This window comes from Sminthopsis crassicaudata, chromosome 1 (genome assembly GCF_048593235.1).
Source record: "Sminthopsis crassicaudata isolate SCR6 chromosome 1, ASM4859323v1, whole genome shotgun sequence".
In the NCBI taxonomy this organism is placed as follows: Eukaryota; Metazoa; Chordata; class Mammalia; order Dasyuromorphia; family Dasyuridae; genus Sminthopsis; species Sminthopsis crassicaudata.
Genome location: NC_133617.1, coordinates 36356848 through 36376289, shown reverse-complemented (window position 1 = coordinate 36376289; position 19442 = coordinate 36356848). Strand labels below are relative to the sequence as shown.

The window sequence follows — 19442 nt, the reverse complement described above, 5'->3', positions numbered from 1 at the left end:
GTTTCATTTCATTCCAGACTCCAGGGCCCAAGGGCAGAGATTAATAGTGAGACCAGCATAGGATTGGAGATGGGACTGCATGACTTCTAAGAAGCTACCACTCTTTAAAAATCTGTGATTCTCTGATATCCTGATTAGCTACCAAAAGAAAGGAATGTCTTGCCCAGATTACAGGAGGCTGTCAGTCTTCCAGGAACTCAAGGAACAAGCAGCACGATTTGTCAGAACAGCAGGGATTATAGCAGATGTCTCCATCAATTAGATGCCTTCTGATTGACAGGCAACCGACATTAAAAATAGACACGCATTGGCTTGATGAACCCCAGTGGGCAGCACAGCACCCAATGCCATCTGTCTGACAACCTACCTGGTTAGTCTTACCTGCCATCCCTACAGCTCAGGGATTCACAAAACCTGAGATATACCCTGGAAAGAGGAGGGATTGTTTATTTCACTGCTGATCAGTTATATGGTAGGCAACAACTGGGAAATGAGATAAGCAAGAAGTCATGCTCAACCAAGGACAGTGGAAGAGATGGGCAACCTCATAGAATATGGGATGTCAAGAGAAGTTAGAACAGATGACTGGATCTAGTTGGGGTCTCTGAACAGAAATTACCAGAACTGGGAGAGAACATAGAACTGAGAATGTTAGAGCTGGCATGGGTCATAGAACAGAGAATGTCAGAGCTGGGAAGGGTCTTAGAGATCATTGGGCTCAACCCATTTCACAGAAGAAAAAACTGAGACCCAAAGATTAAAAAAAAATTTACCAGAGATCATCGAGGATGAGGATCAGACCAGAAGAGAATCCTTTTCTGATATGTGAAGGCAGGACTGTCAGGTTAAGTCTAGCCTTCTCCTCTTCACAATGAAAAAGGGCATCTGACAGGGGAAAAATGCTCCAAAAGAAAGGAGGCTAAGGAAATAAAGAAGAGGAGCACACAGGAATAGGCTCAAGAGTTAATCTCTCTTCAAAGGAAAGATATTGAGATTTCTGAAGGAAAATAAGAAACTCATGCAAATTGTACAGGAGAATAAGGCAGGTAGAATAGAATACTGAGGAGGAGGAGAGACAGAGACAGAGAGAGATAGAGACAGAGACAGAGACAGAGAGAGACAGAAGAGAGAGGGAAGAAGAGGGAGGGAAAGAAAAAAGAGAGAGAGGAAAATGGAAAGGGAAGATGGTGAACTCAGAATTAAAATACAAGGACCATCTGTGATTTCAGAGGAAGCTTCCTCCATCTATGCCCATTGTAACTTTCCATGACTTAGGAGATAAATCCCAAGGTCATAAAGTTGCAGAACTGGCCTTTGATCCTAGATATTTCTGACTCTAAGTACCATATTCTATATTTACTAAGTTTCCTGGGTACAATTAAAGGCACTTGGTCTAATGTAAGAAAGAGGGATTGGACCAGTGATTTCACTCTTATAGGGCACTCCCAAGTGAGGAAACTCCCTCTACCAATTCAGATCAATATCTTCTAAGACCTCTGGTCTTAGAGAGTTGCCTAGAATTCTGAAAAATTTAATGACCCGCCCAAGGGCACATAATTGGTGTCAAACACATAATGTAAACCAATTTTTCTCTTTCCTCCCCTTATGTGCTCCCTCTCTCCTCTCTCTCTTTTACTTTTTCTTTCTCTTTTTTCTTTGTCACTTTCTCTTTTCCTTTCTTTAACTTTCTCTCTCTTTTCCCCATTCTATGTTATGCTACCTCTCATAAAATACACTCTTTAATTATAAATTATCATCAAAATCAATCTCATCTTAACTTCAAAATTGTCAATAGAGTTTAGCTATATGGTCCTGGAACAAGTCAATATCCTGCTATTATTCTCTTATGGCTAGTGTTCTGTAAACAATTATACAGGTGGAGAAAATTACTGTATTTTGGACCTGAATAAAATTACTGAGATATAACTTCACTGTCTATGGATCACTGAAGTGATCTTCAATAGAACTTCAGGGCATGGACAACAAGTATGATTTTCATCTTATCAGTACATGGTTTTGATTTATTCCTCTAAGTCTCTATATTTTGAAAGCTTTTCCTTCCACATAGTTTGGAGAGTATAAATACTTGACATGAAAAATCTATTTTCAAAAATCTATTTACATTTTTATGGGCAATTATTTTCATATCATTGAAGCAGCCTCATGTAGGGGATAAACTGTTAGTCTGAGAATCAGAAGTCCTAAATTCAAATACTATCTCTGATATCAGTTGTGTGACCTTAGAAAAGTCATTTCATTTTTACATCTTTCAAACATCCCCTAAGATTTACTAAGTAATAAAGAGATTGCAACTAGAACGTGTAGAGTTCCCTACCCTGAATCAAGGAAACCTCCACAATGAATAAATTATGAATCCTTCACACAATCATCAAAACCCATCAGGTGATTCCTGAATGATGGGACAATTCTAATTAGCATTCTAGGTAGAGTGTAGACTGGAAATTGTCCCAAAAGTTGATCAACTCCGGTAAATCAAAAGCTTCTAATCTTCATTACATTCTTAAAATCAATTAATTGACAAGTATCTGTTGAGCCCTTGGTATGTGTCGGGCACTGTGCTGAGCAATGGGGACCCAAAAAAAGGTAAATCCAGGCTCTGCCCTCAAAGATTTTACATTCTAATGGAAAATGGGGAAAGGAAATAGGTGCATAGAAGATACACACAGAGTCCTTGGAAGGTAGGCTTAAAGGGTAAAGCACTAGCAGCTAGAAGGGAAGATGGATAGGAAAAAAATGAAGAAAAACCTCTTATAGAAAATGGCATTTGCATTGAATTCCAGTATTGCAAAACAACAAAACAAAACAAAACAAAATTTAAAAGCCAAAAAACCTCAGAGTGCATTTTCTCTGCTTGAATTCTCATTTTCTTCCTCTTCATCAATTTTGTGTTGTGACCCAGTCTTCCACTTCCCTTTCTCTTTCAATGCAGCTCAAGGCTGAGCCCAGAATAAGTAAACTCCTTGAGAATAGGGATTGTTTTGCTTACTACTTTGTATCCCCAACACTGATTACAGTGCACATGGCACATCATGACACATTTGGCAAATCACTGGGATTTAATGAATGACTATCTACTTGGAGTGTTGGAATAAACATTGGTCAGTTGATTGCTTGGGGCAACATGAAGAGTTTTCCAAGGACTAACTATTACTGGACTGAAAGAAGAATGGACAAAAAAAATAAATGTTTTAAATGGAGAAGCTAAAATCAGTTTTAAAAACCATGAGTCCATTCATTCAACAGATATTTATGAAGCATCCTGAAGATACAATGACAAAAATAGAAAAGTCCATGCCCTCAAGAGACATTCTACTAAAGGGAAACTACATAAGAAGGGAGAGAATAGAATCAAATGAGAGATTAGATAAAATGCTCTAAAATCATAGATTTATATATGAAAGGAACATTGAGAGGACACACAATCCAATCCGCTCATTACAAAGATGAGGAAACTGGGCCCAGGAGATAGATTAAGTGATCTGGTGAAGGCAACACACTCTTAAACCAGAAAACAGGGGTAAAGCTTCTAAGAGAATGTGACTGAAACCAAAGATTTCCCTGTGAATATTCGTTTGTTTATTTGTTTCAGGCTTATCCAACTCTTCTTTTTTTGGTGAAAGTAATGGAGTGATTTGGCATTTTCTTCTCCAGGTCAAAGTAACTTGCCCAAGATCACATAGCTAGAAAGTGTCTGAGGTCAGACTTGAAATCAGGGAAGATGAGCCTTCCTGACTCTAGGTCCAGTACTCTATCTACTGTTCCATTCATCTCCCTCTATATAGGAGTTTTGAGGGAATATTTAGACTTCAGAAGTGATCATAGGATCATAAATTGAGACCAAAAAAGCATTTATTATATGCCTATGATATTCCAAGCAGAAAGGCAGTGTGGTATCATCAATAATTCATTTTACAATCAGAAAGATATGGATTTGTAGTCTCATCTCTGATAATATATTGGCTGTGTGACCTTGAGCAAGTCAATTAATCATTCTCAAGTGCTTTAAATTGCAGAAAATATGATCTGAGAGAATTCTTACTAGGGATTCCCTCCACAGGCAAAATCACAAATTTGATTTCAAAACTGTGCCCGGTATTTTGCTGGGAATACAAAGACAAAAATGAGACTATCTGTGTCATCTTACATTTAAATGGAATTTTATAGATGAATATTCTGAGGTCCAAAGCAGAGAAATGATTTGTCCAAGCTAATAAAGATAAGAAAGTAGAGAAATGGGCTTATTAGGCAGGTCTCCTGACTCCAAGGCAGCAGCAATGTCTCCTCTGTACAATCCTCCCTCAGCTCCCAGGGAAAGTTCAAGTTTCAAGTTTTCTCCAAAATGTGACAGACTCCAGAGGATTCTGGGCTGATTTCTGTCTTCTCCTTCCCTCCACTTCACACCTCCCTTTGTCTCGCCTTCAGAGAAGCCAATAAGTGTCTCAGTATTCTTTGGGCGTTCATATTTAACCTGCATCTAACTCTATGCTCCAAATAAGAAATGCCATCTTTGCCCCAAACTGGCATCTCACAACACACCAACACATGCTGTCAGAAATAGCAATATGACACATGAACACTGAGCATCTCTATTCCCTCCCAACACAACTTAAGCTCAGAAATATGGATCTGTGACTATCTTGCCTTCAAATGAAGTGTCTCATCAGCGCCAGAACTGAGTGTACCCCCTTCCATTTATAAAGGACGTGATTAAAACAGACAATCACTGATGGTAGGAAACAACAGATTTTCCAAGACAAAAATATTTACTTCAATATACTTTCCACCAGCAATAAAACAAAGAACTTTTTCTGTGCATGCTCCAGGTCCAATTTCTGCTGGGCATTTGTGAACCATTAAGGTTCAAGAAAGATTTTTAACCAAGCCAGGGAGGACTAGAGGCTCCCAAGAAGGGTTCTTAAAGTTCTAATCATCCATCAGACAGATAAGGTCCTGGAATTGTCCTCCTGTCCTCTACAATCTTCTAAAGTAAAGACAGTGTCATCTTAAAGGGAAAAGGGAATCTTAGAATCCATGTGATTTCCTAGGTTCTGTTTTCCAGTTCTGCTACTGATAGATGGTATGACTGTGAACAAATCACTAAACTTTCTTGTATCCATTTATATCTATCAGATATGAGATCAAGCTTATTTTAGAAAAAGCAATAGAGTATACTGGAGTCAGGACTGGTTCCTTCTCCCAGAAGAGAACTCTTCCCAGAAACCTTCACTTTGGACAAGGGCCCCAAACCAGCCATCCCCAATTCTCTGCAATGTTCTGCTCCAGGTACTTTAATCCCTTCCCTAATCTCTTCCCAAACTCTTTTTAATTCTTCTTTTATGTTTTGTCTTCTCCCACTAGAATCAGAGCTTTGATGGCAATCTTTCTCTTGCTTGGGTCTGCATCTCCATCTCCTAGCAGAGATAAAGCACTTCATTGATAAAGTACTGTTATACAGTAAGCACTTAATAAATGCTTGCTGAAGCCAGTTCTAATGGTCTTGATGGAAAGAGCCATCTGCACTCTGAGAGAGGACTGTGGGAACTGAGTGTGGACCACAACATAGCATTTTCACTCTTTGTTGTTGTTTGCTTACATTTAGTTTCTTTCTCATTTTTTCTTCTTTTTGATCTGATTTTTCTTGTGCAGCATAGTAATCATGGAAATATGTACAGAAGAATTGCACATTTGACATATATTGGATTACTTGCTGTCTGGGGAGGGGGTGGAGGAAAGGGAGAGAGAAAAAAATTGGAACACAAGGTTTGGCAAGGGTGAATGATTAAAAACTATCTTTGCATATGTTTTGAAAATAAAAAGCTTTAAAAATAAAAATAAAATAAATGTTTGCTAACTGAATGAATGAATGAGTCCCACCTCTGATGCTTAATAATTTTGTGACAAGCAAGTCGTTTCTGCTCTGAGCCTCAGTTTCCTTTCCTACAACATAAGGAGAATGATATTTATAGTACCAGCCTCCCAGAGTTGCTGAGAGGCAATGATGAAATAATCCATGTAAAACATTTGCCAGTTCTAAAATGCCTCTACAAAGATCAGCAATCATTAGCATTATTATTATCATTGTTATTATTTTGTTCTCATTTTTATGCTTAAAGGAAGTCAGAGACAAACAGTTCTAGGACAAGCTGCTATCCTGCTAGTGTTCTTTTATGTGTAATGTTTATTAAGCTGGTGACTAAAATAAAGGATTTTTGTAACTGGATAAATGACGGGGTTATGATACCAACTCATCTTCACTGAAGATATAACCCTAGGAACATAAGGGATCATAGATTTATAATAGGAAGCCATCTTGTTCAAACTCTCTCTCCCCATTTTACAAATGAGGAAACTGAGACTCTGAGAAGTAAAGAACTTTGGCCAAGATCCTAGACCAATAAGTGGCAGTACCAAGATTCAAATTCTGATCCTCTAATTGAGCCAAATGGTTGCACAATCCACTGCTCCATACTGCCTACTTTCTGTGCCCAAGAATGACAACTGATGAGTGGTGATGATGGCAGCCCTCTGTACACACCCAAAACATAAATGAAGAGAATTGTGGGGAAAGTCCCTCTCTGCTATCACAGCTCCCCTTCATGGACAAAGCACAAGATTTCATTTCTGAGAATGCGAGTTTGAATTCTTACTTGGATATTTACTATCTGAATAATTTAGCGTAAGTTCCTTCTTTGAGTCCCATAATGCTCAGCTACAGAACAAGGGGATTAGACAACCCAACTTCTAAGGGCTTTCCCAGCTCTAAATGTCACTATTATCCTGTGATTCCCACTCCCCCATCATCCCTCTCACCACCCTCATCTCTACTCAGCTTGCCAAGGCATTCCAAGACACAGGCATAAATCCTGTTACAGCAGCCTTTGAAGTGTAGAGGGACTCACAAAAGAAGGGGGCCTATCTCTCACTGAAGAGCTACTTCTTTGGCCATTAGCCAACTGGGAGAAAAAGTCTGATCAAAAAAAAAACCTGTTCTTGAGAAATGTTCTCAGGAATCTGGAATTTTAAGTTTGATCAAAACAAATGAGCCACAGGCAGTATCAAAATTCTCTTCCAATTCTAAAATTCTCAGATTCTATGTCACTCCCCTGCTCCAAAACCTTCGATGGTTCCCTAATGTCTTTAAGATAAAGCCTGTCCCTTTCATCCTGCATTCAAAGCCCTCCTCAAGCTGGGGCCCTTTCTGTCTTTCCAGTCTTGGCTTCCACTGCTGTTAGCATCCCAAACAACTACATGTCAGGATGGTGCAGTAGCTAGAACGCTGGACCTGCAATCAGAAAGACTTCATATCTGACACTCAGTAGCAGCGTGACCCTGCAATCAGTTTACCTTGTTTGTCTCAGTTTTTCCATATGTCAAATGGGACACCTCCCTCCCCAGAGTTTTTGTGAGTATCAAACAAAATAACATTTGCCAAGTACTTGGTAGAATCTTCAGCATATAGTTGGTGCTATATAAATGTTAGCCATTATTATTTTCATCATCACCATCAGGATCTTGTAACCTCTTGTAAAGAATGCCCAAGAGAATAAGGGAAGGACTGGAATGTGGTATCAAGGGAAGGCTCATCATTGCCTAGCCTTCTAATATATTCTGAACATAAGACCTCAAGCATTTTACAACATGAGCCAATGCATGAGACTTTCCCTGGGGAGTTATATAACAAAGGGAAACACAGGAAAAGCTACCCAGATACCCCACAGCTATACTGCTGTGCAGCAACAAGACCTCATTTATCTTTCTTACTTTCTTATAAATATGGTCACTTTTCTACTTAAGAGCTAGCTTTAGGAACATCATCCCAGAAGCCTCAGCCATCCCCACTCTTGTAAGTTTCCTACAGGTAACTTAAAACATAAGCCATACTTGTTAGGGCTAAAGTAGTAGCTTCTGGCTTCTTAATCACATAGTTCAAGTACCCTATCTCCCTGACTGTGAAAACAGCTACTCCCCTGCATATTCCCTCCACTCCAATCAAATCAATGTCTCTCATGATCAATTCAAGTCAACTGAAAATGTATGAAGCTGCTAATATATGCAAGGCCCCATGCTAAGTAAGGAAGACATATTGCATATTTTAATTTCTGTTCCTTGGTTCAGGATGTTCCTTTGCTCTAGAATACTCCTACTTCTCTAGTCAAAATTCAAGTCAATCCAATGAACATTTATTAAGGAATTGCTATATGCAAATCACTATGTTAAGTGCTGGAGATAGAAAACCAAAATAAATGAATCCTTGCCCTCTGGAAACTTACCTTCTACTGGGGAGATTAATAGAACATATATATATACATACATACATATATATATATATACATAAATACATACATATATATAAGTATATATATGCATATATATAGAAGTATATATTTGCATATATATAGAAGTATATATATATGCATATACATATGTATATATACACATATACCTATATATATATATATATATATATAAGCAAAAACAAAATAATGCTAAGTAATTTAAAAAGAGGAAACAGTACTAACAACTGGGGAATGGGGGATCAAGGGGAGAAGGGTAAAGAGGAATAAAAAAGAAGTCTAAAACATAGACCTTTTCCCCTGAGAAAATTTTATGTGACCCCCAGATATGTAGGTATATAAAATAGTCATACAGATCTACTGATAACCAATCATAATTGTGCAGTCTCATATAGAATCACAATCTACAGTTTAAGAAACTCTGATGTAGGCAATGGCAGCCAAGAGCTGTGTTTTGAAGAAAGCCAGAGTACCAGTACCAAGGACAGAGGCATCAAGGTCTCATATAACTGAATCAGTTTGATTGGATTAGAAGGTGAGTGAAGGGGAGTCTCATGAAAGAAAGGTAATGAAGAGCTTGAAATTCCAAATCATTCCCATTTTTCAAAGCTCATCATAAAGACATCTTCACCTGCTCTAGCCCACAGGGATCCCTCCTTCTTGAAACTTCTCTACCATGGTAGCATAATCTTTGGTGCTGAGAATTATCCTCAAAATGTTTTGCAAGTGCATATCTTATTGCTTTATCACAAGACTAAGAGCACTTTGAAAGTCAGAATTATGAGCTATTCTTCTTTTATCTCCCCAAAGTGCCTAATACAGAGGCTAAGCATAGAAGTCAGTGTTTTGTAAGTATCTGACTGATAATTAAGAATTGATTTCTATACAGCCCAACTGGGCCGAGCTTCTTACCTGAGAGTAAAGTGGTTTGCAGTTGAGCTGCCAGCCAAAGACACAAAGAAGGTGACAATGTCCCCTTCCCTGACAGGGTTGAGTGGCAGAGAGATCACAAGGTTCTCATCGAGTCTTACAAGGGATCTCTTTGTCTGGTCTTGCGTTGGGTAGACCACGACACTGCCGATCCTCTCCATGGGCGAAAACCCTTTATAAGCATTCTCTTGCCCCGAATGGATATTGTTCTCCCACTTGCCATCCTCTGGAGAACACCTGCCCCAATCATCAGCAGGGCACAGTTTGTAAAACAGCTCGACGGGGATGCCTCCCACTGCTGACTCAGTCTCAGCCTCTGCCTCAGCATCTAGGTCTGGGATAGGCTCCAACCAGTCTGGTAACAGCTCCAGCTCTGCCACACAAAGCCCCAGGTCCCCCTGCAGCCTACAGCTGGCCACCACCTCCCTAGCCTCTAGAATGGCAAACATCTTAACACAGGGCAGGTCTTCAACTGGGTTATTCTCCTCCCAGTCCATTCCTGTGACATAAAACAACGTCTGTACTTTCGGTCTGTTGGAATATATAGAGCTGTCAAGGATGTGTGACTTTAGTTTCCAGTTAAAAGTGAATTTCTCCGAGTGGCCAAAGGGTGCTAGAGTCAACAGGAGGTCGCGGGGGATCACCTGCTCCACAAAGAAGGGGCCGTAACTGGCATTCACAATCGGGGGCTCCTTGGCTCGATAGATGAAGAAGGACTCCACTCTGGACTGCAGACTGGAGTTCTTCATGAGGTCCTGGTTAGCCTCTTTCAGAAAGAAGGAGACCTCAGCATTGCAGATATGGTAGCTCATAGGGAGATACGCAGGTAAGGAGGAAAATCTCTGGAGACTGTCCATGATTCCTCGGCTCTCCATCACTGTACAACCAAAAGAAAGAAATGAAAAAAACAATTTCAAAGTTTAGTTTCACAAGTAGTCTTATCTTCCCAGAAGAAACTGGGATCACCCCGCAATAGCCCATCCAATGTGTTTAATGCAATCACCTCCAGCTCCAACCGTTAGACATAATGCTCTCCCATCTAACTGTCATTAAATAAAGAGAAGCTTGGAATATGGCTACTTCTTCAAAATTTTATCAAAAACAAATATTTATTAAGGATCTGTCATGTACATTGAAGAGGAAAATTAAAAAACATTCCAGTATTTTTGCCAAGAAAACCCCCGGGACAGTATGGTCCATTGGGACACAAAAAATCGGATACAACTGAACGACTGAACAACAATACATAGTATACACCAATCACCTATTTTGTACAGAGTACAGAAAGAAAATACAAAATGAAATAAGATAGAATTCCTGTCATCATCGAGCTTAGAACCTAGCAGAGTAACTAAAAAAAAAAAAAAATGAACACAGATAACTGTAAAACACATTAGGAAGAGAAAAGGACTGAGGATTGCACTGCAATAATAAACTCCCTGATGGGGAAGTTCTAACCATGCAAGTTGAAACCTCTTCAACTTAGAACACTGACTAGGACACCAAAAAGTCAAACAATTTGTCCAACATCACATTGGATAAGTCATTATAATTCATGGGTAATATTTAAATCCAGGTCTTCTTAATTCAGAGACTAAATTTCTATGGACTTTACCATATTTCCTTATAATACTATATCATATTAATAATATTAAATTATAATATTTATATATATTTAATATTGATTATATTGATAAATAATGTTAATATGATAATATCATAACACTATTATATGTTGAATTGATAAACGATTGAAAATCTATTGACAAATATTTATTAAGTTTTGTGCTAGGAGTGTTGGATGCAAAGACAAAAATGAGACAGTCCCGACCCTTAAAGAGTTTAACGTTCTATTGAATGAAATAGGATTTAAAATTGGGGTTCTTAACCTTTTTGTGCCCTGGATCCTTTTGGCAGGCTGATGAAACTTAGAGATCCTTTCTCAGAATCATGTTTTTAAATGTACAAAATAAAATACATGGAATTATTAAGGAAATCAATAATAATGAAACAGATATTTAAGTATTTAATAAAACAAGTTCACACATCCCCAGAGTGAGAATTCCTAGCCAAAAAAAGTCATGTGGAAGAAGTCAGAAAAGGTAGGTTACAGCCATGTTGTGAAGCACTTTAAATGCCAGTTTGTTTTTTGATCTTGGAGGTACTAGGGAGCCAGTGTTGGTTATTATGCAGAGGAAGAGTGTGGCTAGGTCTTGCTTTAGGAATATGGTTTTGGCAATGGTAGAGAGGATAATGGTAACCTCAAGAGAAAGAGGGTCAGGAATATTAAAGATCATTTAGTTCAGCCCCCTCATTCTACAGTGGAAGAAATTAAGTTCCGGAGAAATGAAATAAAACAACTGCCTCAAGATCACATATAACAAAACTGAGGTTCATGCCCATTTCCTCCTACTTGGCAAAGCAGAAGGAATGAGCTTCAGAAAAAAAAAAAAAAGATATTATGGGAACTTTGAAAGAGACGGTGATTGCCATCCAGAGGAATCAATGGAAGAAGCAGAATCAATGAAGATATGTTTCAAAGCCTGGGAAGGAATTAATTTCGTGAAGACAATGAGAGAGAACATCTCAAGCATGAGGAAAAGAACCTGCTGGAGTTTGAAAGAAGGAGAGGAGTCTAGTAAACTATCACCAGTCTGTGGAAATCCTCGAATGCCAGAAAAAAAATCTGAACTTTACTGTCAGGAGGTTGCCCAAGATCACACAAAAAATCACTAAAGAACTCTCTATTCAGCTCCAAGAGATTACCTCCTATGGAAATAACTCCTCCTCCTAATCCTTATTAAAACCAGAAGGACTTTAAACAACTAAGAGTAGAATGGCATTAAGCACTTTCTTCAAGGCTTTCTAAATAACCTCTGAAAAGGTGTGAAAGGAGATATTCAGTTAATATTGATCAAAGAGTGAATGCTGAACATTTATAGAAAGAGAAAGATCTTGTAGCTGTGGGCAGCCACTCTCAATGAAAAATGACAGTGGAAAACCCCCTCCACCTCAGCCTCCAATCCCCAATCCAGAGAAATATCATTATCAACCTTAATAATTCTACTATCACAACCGTAAATGTCGGGAGAGCGTCAGACACACACTACCTATAAGTCATCCCCTGAAACTGCTACATATGGCCTGTTAATATTTTATCACATCGACATTTACGCTTATTTTCATTACCCCTATATATTATGTAAACATATGGCTTCTGTCAATTGGGGCACGGAGAAATCTTCCATAATTAAAATTAAAATGAGGATGGGGACCCAAATGGGCTTTATCAATGGAGAGATGATGGTGAACCAAGGTTGTGAGTATCAGATTTAACAAAAGGAGATGCATCCCTCTTTCCTTCAATATCAAGTCCCAACACTGGATAAAGGGTTTGAAGTCAAGATCAGAAGGGATCTGGAAGTCATCTGGTTCAACGCCGAGCAAAGAGAAGGCCTCTTTACATCACATCCAGTAAGTGGCTGTCACTCGGCTTGAACACTTCCACCACCTCCCCAAGGCAGCCAGTCCATTTGTGGACAGCTTACGGACGATCCTCTGAACTCAAGCTTCATTTTGCCTCTTTGCAACTTCAAGTCTTTGCTCCTAATTCTATCCCTCCGTCACAAGGTAGTCCGGCTAATACTAGAAGACAGCCATTGTTTATCTCCCCAGTGTTTTCTGCTCTAGTACCTTCATCCCATCCTCATGTGGGATGTGAACTCATGTGGCCTGAACTCAAAGCCATTAAGCATCCTGCTTGCCCTCCAAAGACTCAATATTCTTCCCAATCTATGAAACTAAGAATTGATTATAGCACTCCAGGTATGGAGCAATCAGGGAAGAGTGTAGAAGGTTTGCTCACCTGTATACTCCTTGAAACTATGCCTTTCTTAATGGAGCAGAGGAGGGGAAGGAAACAAGCATTTAAATAGCATCTACCACATACCATCACCACGCTAAGAGTGTTTACAAGTGTTATCTCATTTGATAATCCAAGTTCTTGTTAGTTTTCCTCATTGCCATATCTCATCAGATAATAAATCTCTGGGTCATCAATTTAGAGATCAAAGAGACATCAGAGATCATCCAATTTAATTCCAATATTTCACAAGAAAGGAAACTAAGGCATGGAGAAACATGATCATGTACATGGAAAATGTAGGTAGCATCAAGGAAACAGCATAGTTAAGTTGAACTATGAACCCAAGACTTACTATTTAGCACAATAAACAGGGCATGAAAGGGAACAAGCATTTATTAGGCCTCTACTAAGTACCAGACACTGTGCAAAGCACTTTATAAATATAACTTCATTTGATCCTTACAACAATCAGGAGATAGGTGCTGCTTTTATCCCCATTTTATAGGAATTATGAATTTTTATTATTTGCGTGACCCTTGACTCTCTGAGCCTGTGTCTTCATCTGTAAAAAGTTGGGATGTTAGACTGAATTACTAAGAGCCTTTTCTGCTCTAGAGCTAAGACCTTGGTTGGATATCCAGGGTACCTTTCCACTACAAGAGCTGAATCAAGATTACAGCCTCATAGATGATAGATTTAAAACTGGAAGAGGCCTTAGAGGTCACCTAGTTCAATCTTCTCACTTTATAGAATAAGGAACTGAGGCTCAGGGAGGTGAGAACTTGTTCAGTATTACACATTTTAAAAGTATCTACAGGAAGCTGTGTGACTCTGGGCAAGTCACTTAACCCCAATTGCTTCAGAAAAAAAAAAAAAACATATCTACAAGAGGATTTGACCCAAGTCTTGTTAACCTCAAGTCCAGCACGCCGCCCACCACACCACACTGTCTCACACGCTCTGCTACTGCCCAACTTCTAAAAACAGCTAAATCCATATTTACCAATAGAAAAACATGTAAAGACTCAGGGTAGTTGGGATTTTTTTAACTGTAGTATGATTTGAAAATGGAAAGAAAGATAAATCCCAATCTGTTGACTCTGACACCCAGTGATATTTGTCCTACATTTTAAAAAGAAAAAAACTTCTGCAAGGTATAATTTTGTGTTTATTTAAATCTCCTTTCAGGCATCATTCTTCAGCAAAACTGCTTCCCTGGTGAGGGAAGGAGAAAAGGGCGTGAGGAGGTGGGGGTCAGAATCTCTGCTTTATAATGCCAAAGCTGTCTGAGTGTTACTCCCATATAAGAGGAAGGGAAAAAGAATAAGCACTTATTAATCACCTACCATGTGGGTGGTAAGCATTGTGCTAAGAGCTTTTATGAATATTAGCTCATTTGATTTTTGCAACAACACTGCAAAGGAGAAGATCCTATTAGCCCCCTTTTTACAGGTGAGGAAACTGAGGCAGACAGAGATTAAGTGACCTGAAGAGGCCCACTGCTAGTAAGTGTCTAAGGGGGATTTGAACTCAAGGCTTCCTGACTCCAGGTCCAGTGGTCTGCCCACAGTACCATCATCGACTGTTCTCTCTCACATGGGCACCAAATATTGATGAGGTATTCCCTACAAGCCCACTTCTGTGCTTCTTTGGGGCAGGGCAGGTAGAAGGAAGACACAGGAGACAAAAGAGCTCAGGTAGAGAGGAGTCTTTGTCACAGGAACATGGGGGAATTATGACTGGCCACTTTTCCTAGGGAAAAGAGCAGGAAGTAGACAGCAACAGGCAGCTCATTCGGAATTAACAGTATCTTGTGACTGAAGAAAGCCAGTGGGCTTTCTGGCTACTTGAAAAGAGCTCCAGTGTGTAGAATGAGGAAGCCAAGGGTCTCATTGTGTACTCTACTCCACTCACACGACATCCACAATGTGGGGGTCCATTGTGGGTTTTCAGAAGGAAGGGTGTCCAGAATAGTAACTAGGATTAAGCTATATGAGAATGAAATATGGCACTGGAAATGTTTAGACTAGAGAAGAGGAGACTCTGAAGAAACAGAAAGAAGGATAAGAGAGAGAGGGAGAAGACAATAGTCTCCTAATAGGTCTCCCTGCAACCACCTGAACTTTCTATAGAGAGGAGAGGAGAAGGGAGGGGAGGGAACAGGAGGAAAGCAAAGGAAATGGGAGGAGAAGGGAAGAAGGGAAAGGAGAAGGAAGGGGAAGGAGGAGGTGGGGAGGAGAAAGAAGAGGAGGAAAGGAAAAGAGGAGAGAGAAGAAGGGGAGGGAAAAAGAAGACAGGGAGGGATGAGAGGGAAGGGGAGGGAAAGAAAGGAGAGGGGAGATGGGTTCTCAAAATCAGGGGTGGAAAAGTGTTGGAAAGAGATATACAAACTTATCCATCTCCCCAACCAGGAGCAATTTACACCCTGGCAGTCTTCCAGGGACTGAAAGCAAGATCATAGGCAATGCAATTCTTAAACACACTTGCTTTTTCATCTTGGAGAGGTTTATTATCTTCTTTATCTTTTATGCAGATATTTGACATCTCTCAAAGAGTGATTTAGGAGAACTTTAAGGCAGCATTTTCTTCCCTTTCATTCTCCATGTCCCCTGAAATTGCAGCAGGCGGCTGCCGGCTCTCCCATCCCCTGTAATTCAGAAGGAAGACGATACAAATTTTGTGTGAAAGCCCCAATGGAAAGCCGTAAACATTGGCTGACAGAGCTCCATTCCGTCCCAGAACCAGATTGTCACCAAGTATGATATCTGAATTCAGCTGCATTTTATGAAGCCCAGGGAACATGTACAAAGAGATCCATCACATCCTGATCAGGCTTGGAGGGCCCATGCTCCTTAATCTGATCAGAAGCCCAGCCCCAAAGAGGCAGAAATGGGGGCTCCCCAAGACTGCATCTGTTTGAAAGCCACTGCCATTTTCTTTTCTGCTCTAGTTCCAAGCATCCAGTGAACAAGGCGTAGATGGAGAGGGAGATTCAAAAGCCTTCAGGAGGCCTGGCAAGGATCAGCCTCTCATCTTCTGTCACAAACTGGAGAAAGAGGTGAAGTATATAGAATCTCAAAGACAGCAACTTGCACAGAGCCTGGAGAGAGCACTAGATCTGAAATCAAGACGTCCTGTATTTAAATCACTGCTTGTTCACTTCCTAGCTGTGTGACCCTGGAGAAATCACTTAACTTTTCTCAGTGTTTCAACTTCCTCATCTGTAAAACGGAAGTGTCATCGATCTCACAGGATTGTTACGAGGATCAAATAAGATAATGAATATCAGATTCAAACTCTAGCTCTGGCACTTAATAGCAAATGATCTCAGGCATTTTATTCAACTTTTCTGACTGTTAAAATTCAGTGGTTGCACTAAATAACCTTAAAGGTCCTAAGCTCTAAGTGTGTGCTCCTATACAGGGATGTGCTGGAAAATGTTTAACAGCCTACTCTCCACCATGCAAGACGTACTTTTATGTTTAATCATTATTGACATTTTTTCCCATTACTCTCTTAAGTCTAAACAGTTAAGAAAACAATGAATGAAACCCTGATTTGTAGCATTTTCCAATTTCTAGGCAGCAAATGCTCATGCCAAAAAAATAACAACAGGCTCTTGAACCAGTTGGAGTTGGTTCCAATACAAACTTGGTTCTATGATACTTGTCATTTCCTCCCTGGACCTGTTTCTTCATCCCAAAAATTGGGCTACATGGATTCTGAGTTCCTTTCTTTTTCTAGATGGACAATCCCATAATCCTATGAAAAGCACTTTGCAAACTTTGCAAACATCATAACCATTTACTCAATCATGCAACATTAAGCACTTACTGAATGCCAAGTTTAGGTGATATAAAGAAAGGCACAATCAGTCTTTGCACTTCACAAATGTCAGCTGTTGTTGCTTTTGTTATTATTTGTTCCTCTTATTATTATAACTAGACCCCATGGACCCATTGGACAATAAATAGCTATTGGAAAGATGAGTCCTCATTTCTTTCAAAGGCAATATCAACTTGCTCCAGAAAGATCTCAAAAAGTTTCACCACAAAAATTAATTACTATTCACAAGATACACAGGGATGTGCTTCCAAAAGCCTGAAATTTTCACTATAATTCAATCAATCAAGTCTTTATTAAGCACCTATTATGTGCTAACCTCCAAGGACAAAGAGGCAAAAATAAAATAGGTCTTTCCCTCAAGGAACTTATATTCTATGAGAATAAAATATGGGTGATAATGATAGGATACTTTTGGGGTAGCTGGATAGGCTACTTGGTCCATTCAAGAATGCCTGAATTCAACTCTGTGCTTAGACATTTAACTATCTGTGAGACCCCAGATAACTCATTTCACCTCTGTCTGCCTCAGCTTCTCTCATTTGTAAAATGAGGATAATAATAGCATTCAGGGTTGTGGTGAAGATCAAATGAGAGAAAATTTGTAAAGCACTTAGCACAGTGCCTGGTACATAGTAGACATCTTATAAATATTAGCTATTATTACTATTACTACTAAGACATTACTATTACATAGTAGACATCTTATAAATATTAGCTATTATTGATCTAGAGGAAAAATTTGATATCATCTAATACAAATGTTCTTGATATATTATTGGTCCAGAAAAGTTACTTGATTCCCCCAAAATCACACAACTAGTAAAAAGCAAAGTCAGGATTTGAACCTAGTTCCTTTGACTCCAGAACCCACTACTTCCCACCTTTCCATGCTGCCTTTTACACACAAGAGCCCACAGAAAGGAGATTTCAATACTGCTATTGGTACTGCCCTGCAGACAAATTTCTGGACACAAAGAACACAGCTTTGACACTAGAGCTCTTCTGCAGAGATTTGCCCCATCACTTACTACCACCAATGGGACTAAATAATAACATTCTATAAAGACCAGAGAGTCTGAAAAGAAAAAGACCTATTGATGGAATAATAATATAAATAACAATTGCAGCAATGGAAATGAAAACACTAAAATGACTCAACTCTGTGTCATGATAATAATCAAGAGTGGTCTTTTCTCAGCACTATAGGGACAGAATGTTGCACTCACTGTCGCTCATTAGATCCATTGTTTTTGCTTAATCTTTCTTTTTTATATAAAAAAGGGGGTTCAGTTCCAGGAAGGGAAATTCCTGAAATGACTAAGATGGAAAAATAACAGATATTGCTAAAATATACCCAATGGTGGAAGAAGCCAAAGCTTATATTATTTATATCTGATGCCATATCTGATGTTCCGATCATCAACGGCATGGAAGTATTGGCTGTATATTATAAAATAAAATCCTAGGATTCTGTAGTCGCGTTTCTTTCCCTCTTTCCCAAAAGGCAGCTCTTCCAGAAGTGAGCTCAAGACAACTGGGATTTGTTCTCCTCTGCTTTCTTAAGAATGAGCTGGGAGACTTTACCTCCATCCCATTTGGACAGGTTTCCTATTTCCATCTCTCCAATAAGCCAGCACTGAATGCCTCCTCTTCCCTTGCCTTTTGCATCTCCCCACCAACTTTTCTATTTTGATGAGGAAAGTGAGCAGTGTAACCCCAGTTGTGATAGCTGCTAAACTTTTCACATTTACCTCTTTATTTTCAAGGACTTGAAAAAATAGGTCAACAGCCATAATGAGCATTGAATCCATTCTCTTACTTACCAAGGCCACTGACTGAAACTTCTTTCAAGATTTCTCTACAGAATCACAGATATCAGAGCAGGAAAAGACCTCAGAGGCCATCTGGTCAAACCCATATTAGAACAAGAAGGCTCTCACTTCAATTCAATTCAACAACTATGCACTAAGCTCTTACTATATACCTGGGTCCATTATGATAACCAGTCATCAAGCCTTTACCTGAAGAGTCCCAAGGTGGAAAAGCCCACCAGCTCTCTCTACTCTAGGACAGCTCCTCTGCTTTGTTAAAGAAAAAAAACTTTTTAATAGCCAACCAACTTCTTGATTTTTGCAATTTTCACCCACCACCCAATCTGATTCTGCCTTCAGAGGTCAAACAAATAGGAGAAGGCTACTAAGTCATCTGTCATCCTTTGCCTCTTGTTCTCCAGACTGGATGGCCCCAGTTTACTGGGTGTTATCTAGCGTGAACTGGAGGCCCCTTGATCATCATGGCAGCCTTCTTCTGGATGCCACCCAGCTTATCCAGAGCTTTCCTAAACTTTTCACCTGGACCATTGCAATAGCCTCCTCATTGACCTTCCTGCCTCCAGCCATCATCTTCTCTAAACCATACTCCTTTTAGCATCTTCCCAAGGCACATGGCTAACTGTGACATTTTCCTGCCTTGTGTCCGCACACAGA

At 39.5% G+C, this 19442-nt stretch overlaps 1 protein-coding gene across 1 annotated transcript in view; it reads right to left on the bottom strand.

Moving 5' to 3' along the window:
• TMEM132B (transmembrane protein 132B) overlaps positions 1 to 19442 on the bottom strand; it is a 665643-nt gene that overhangs the window by 464373 nt on the left and 181828 nt on the right. The window contains exon 2 of the mRNA XM_074299390.1: positions 9228 to 10122. Coding sequence (XP_074155491.1) covers positions 9228 to 10122 — 895 coding nt within the window. The remainder of the gene's footprint in view (positions 1 to 9227; positions 10123 to 19442) is intronic.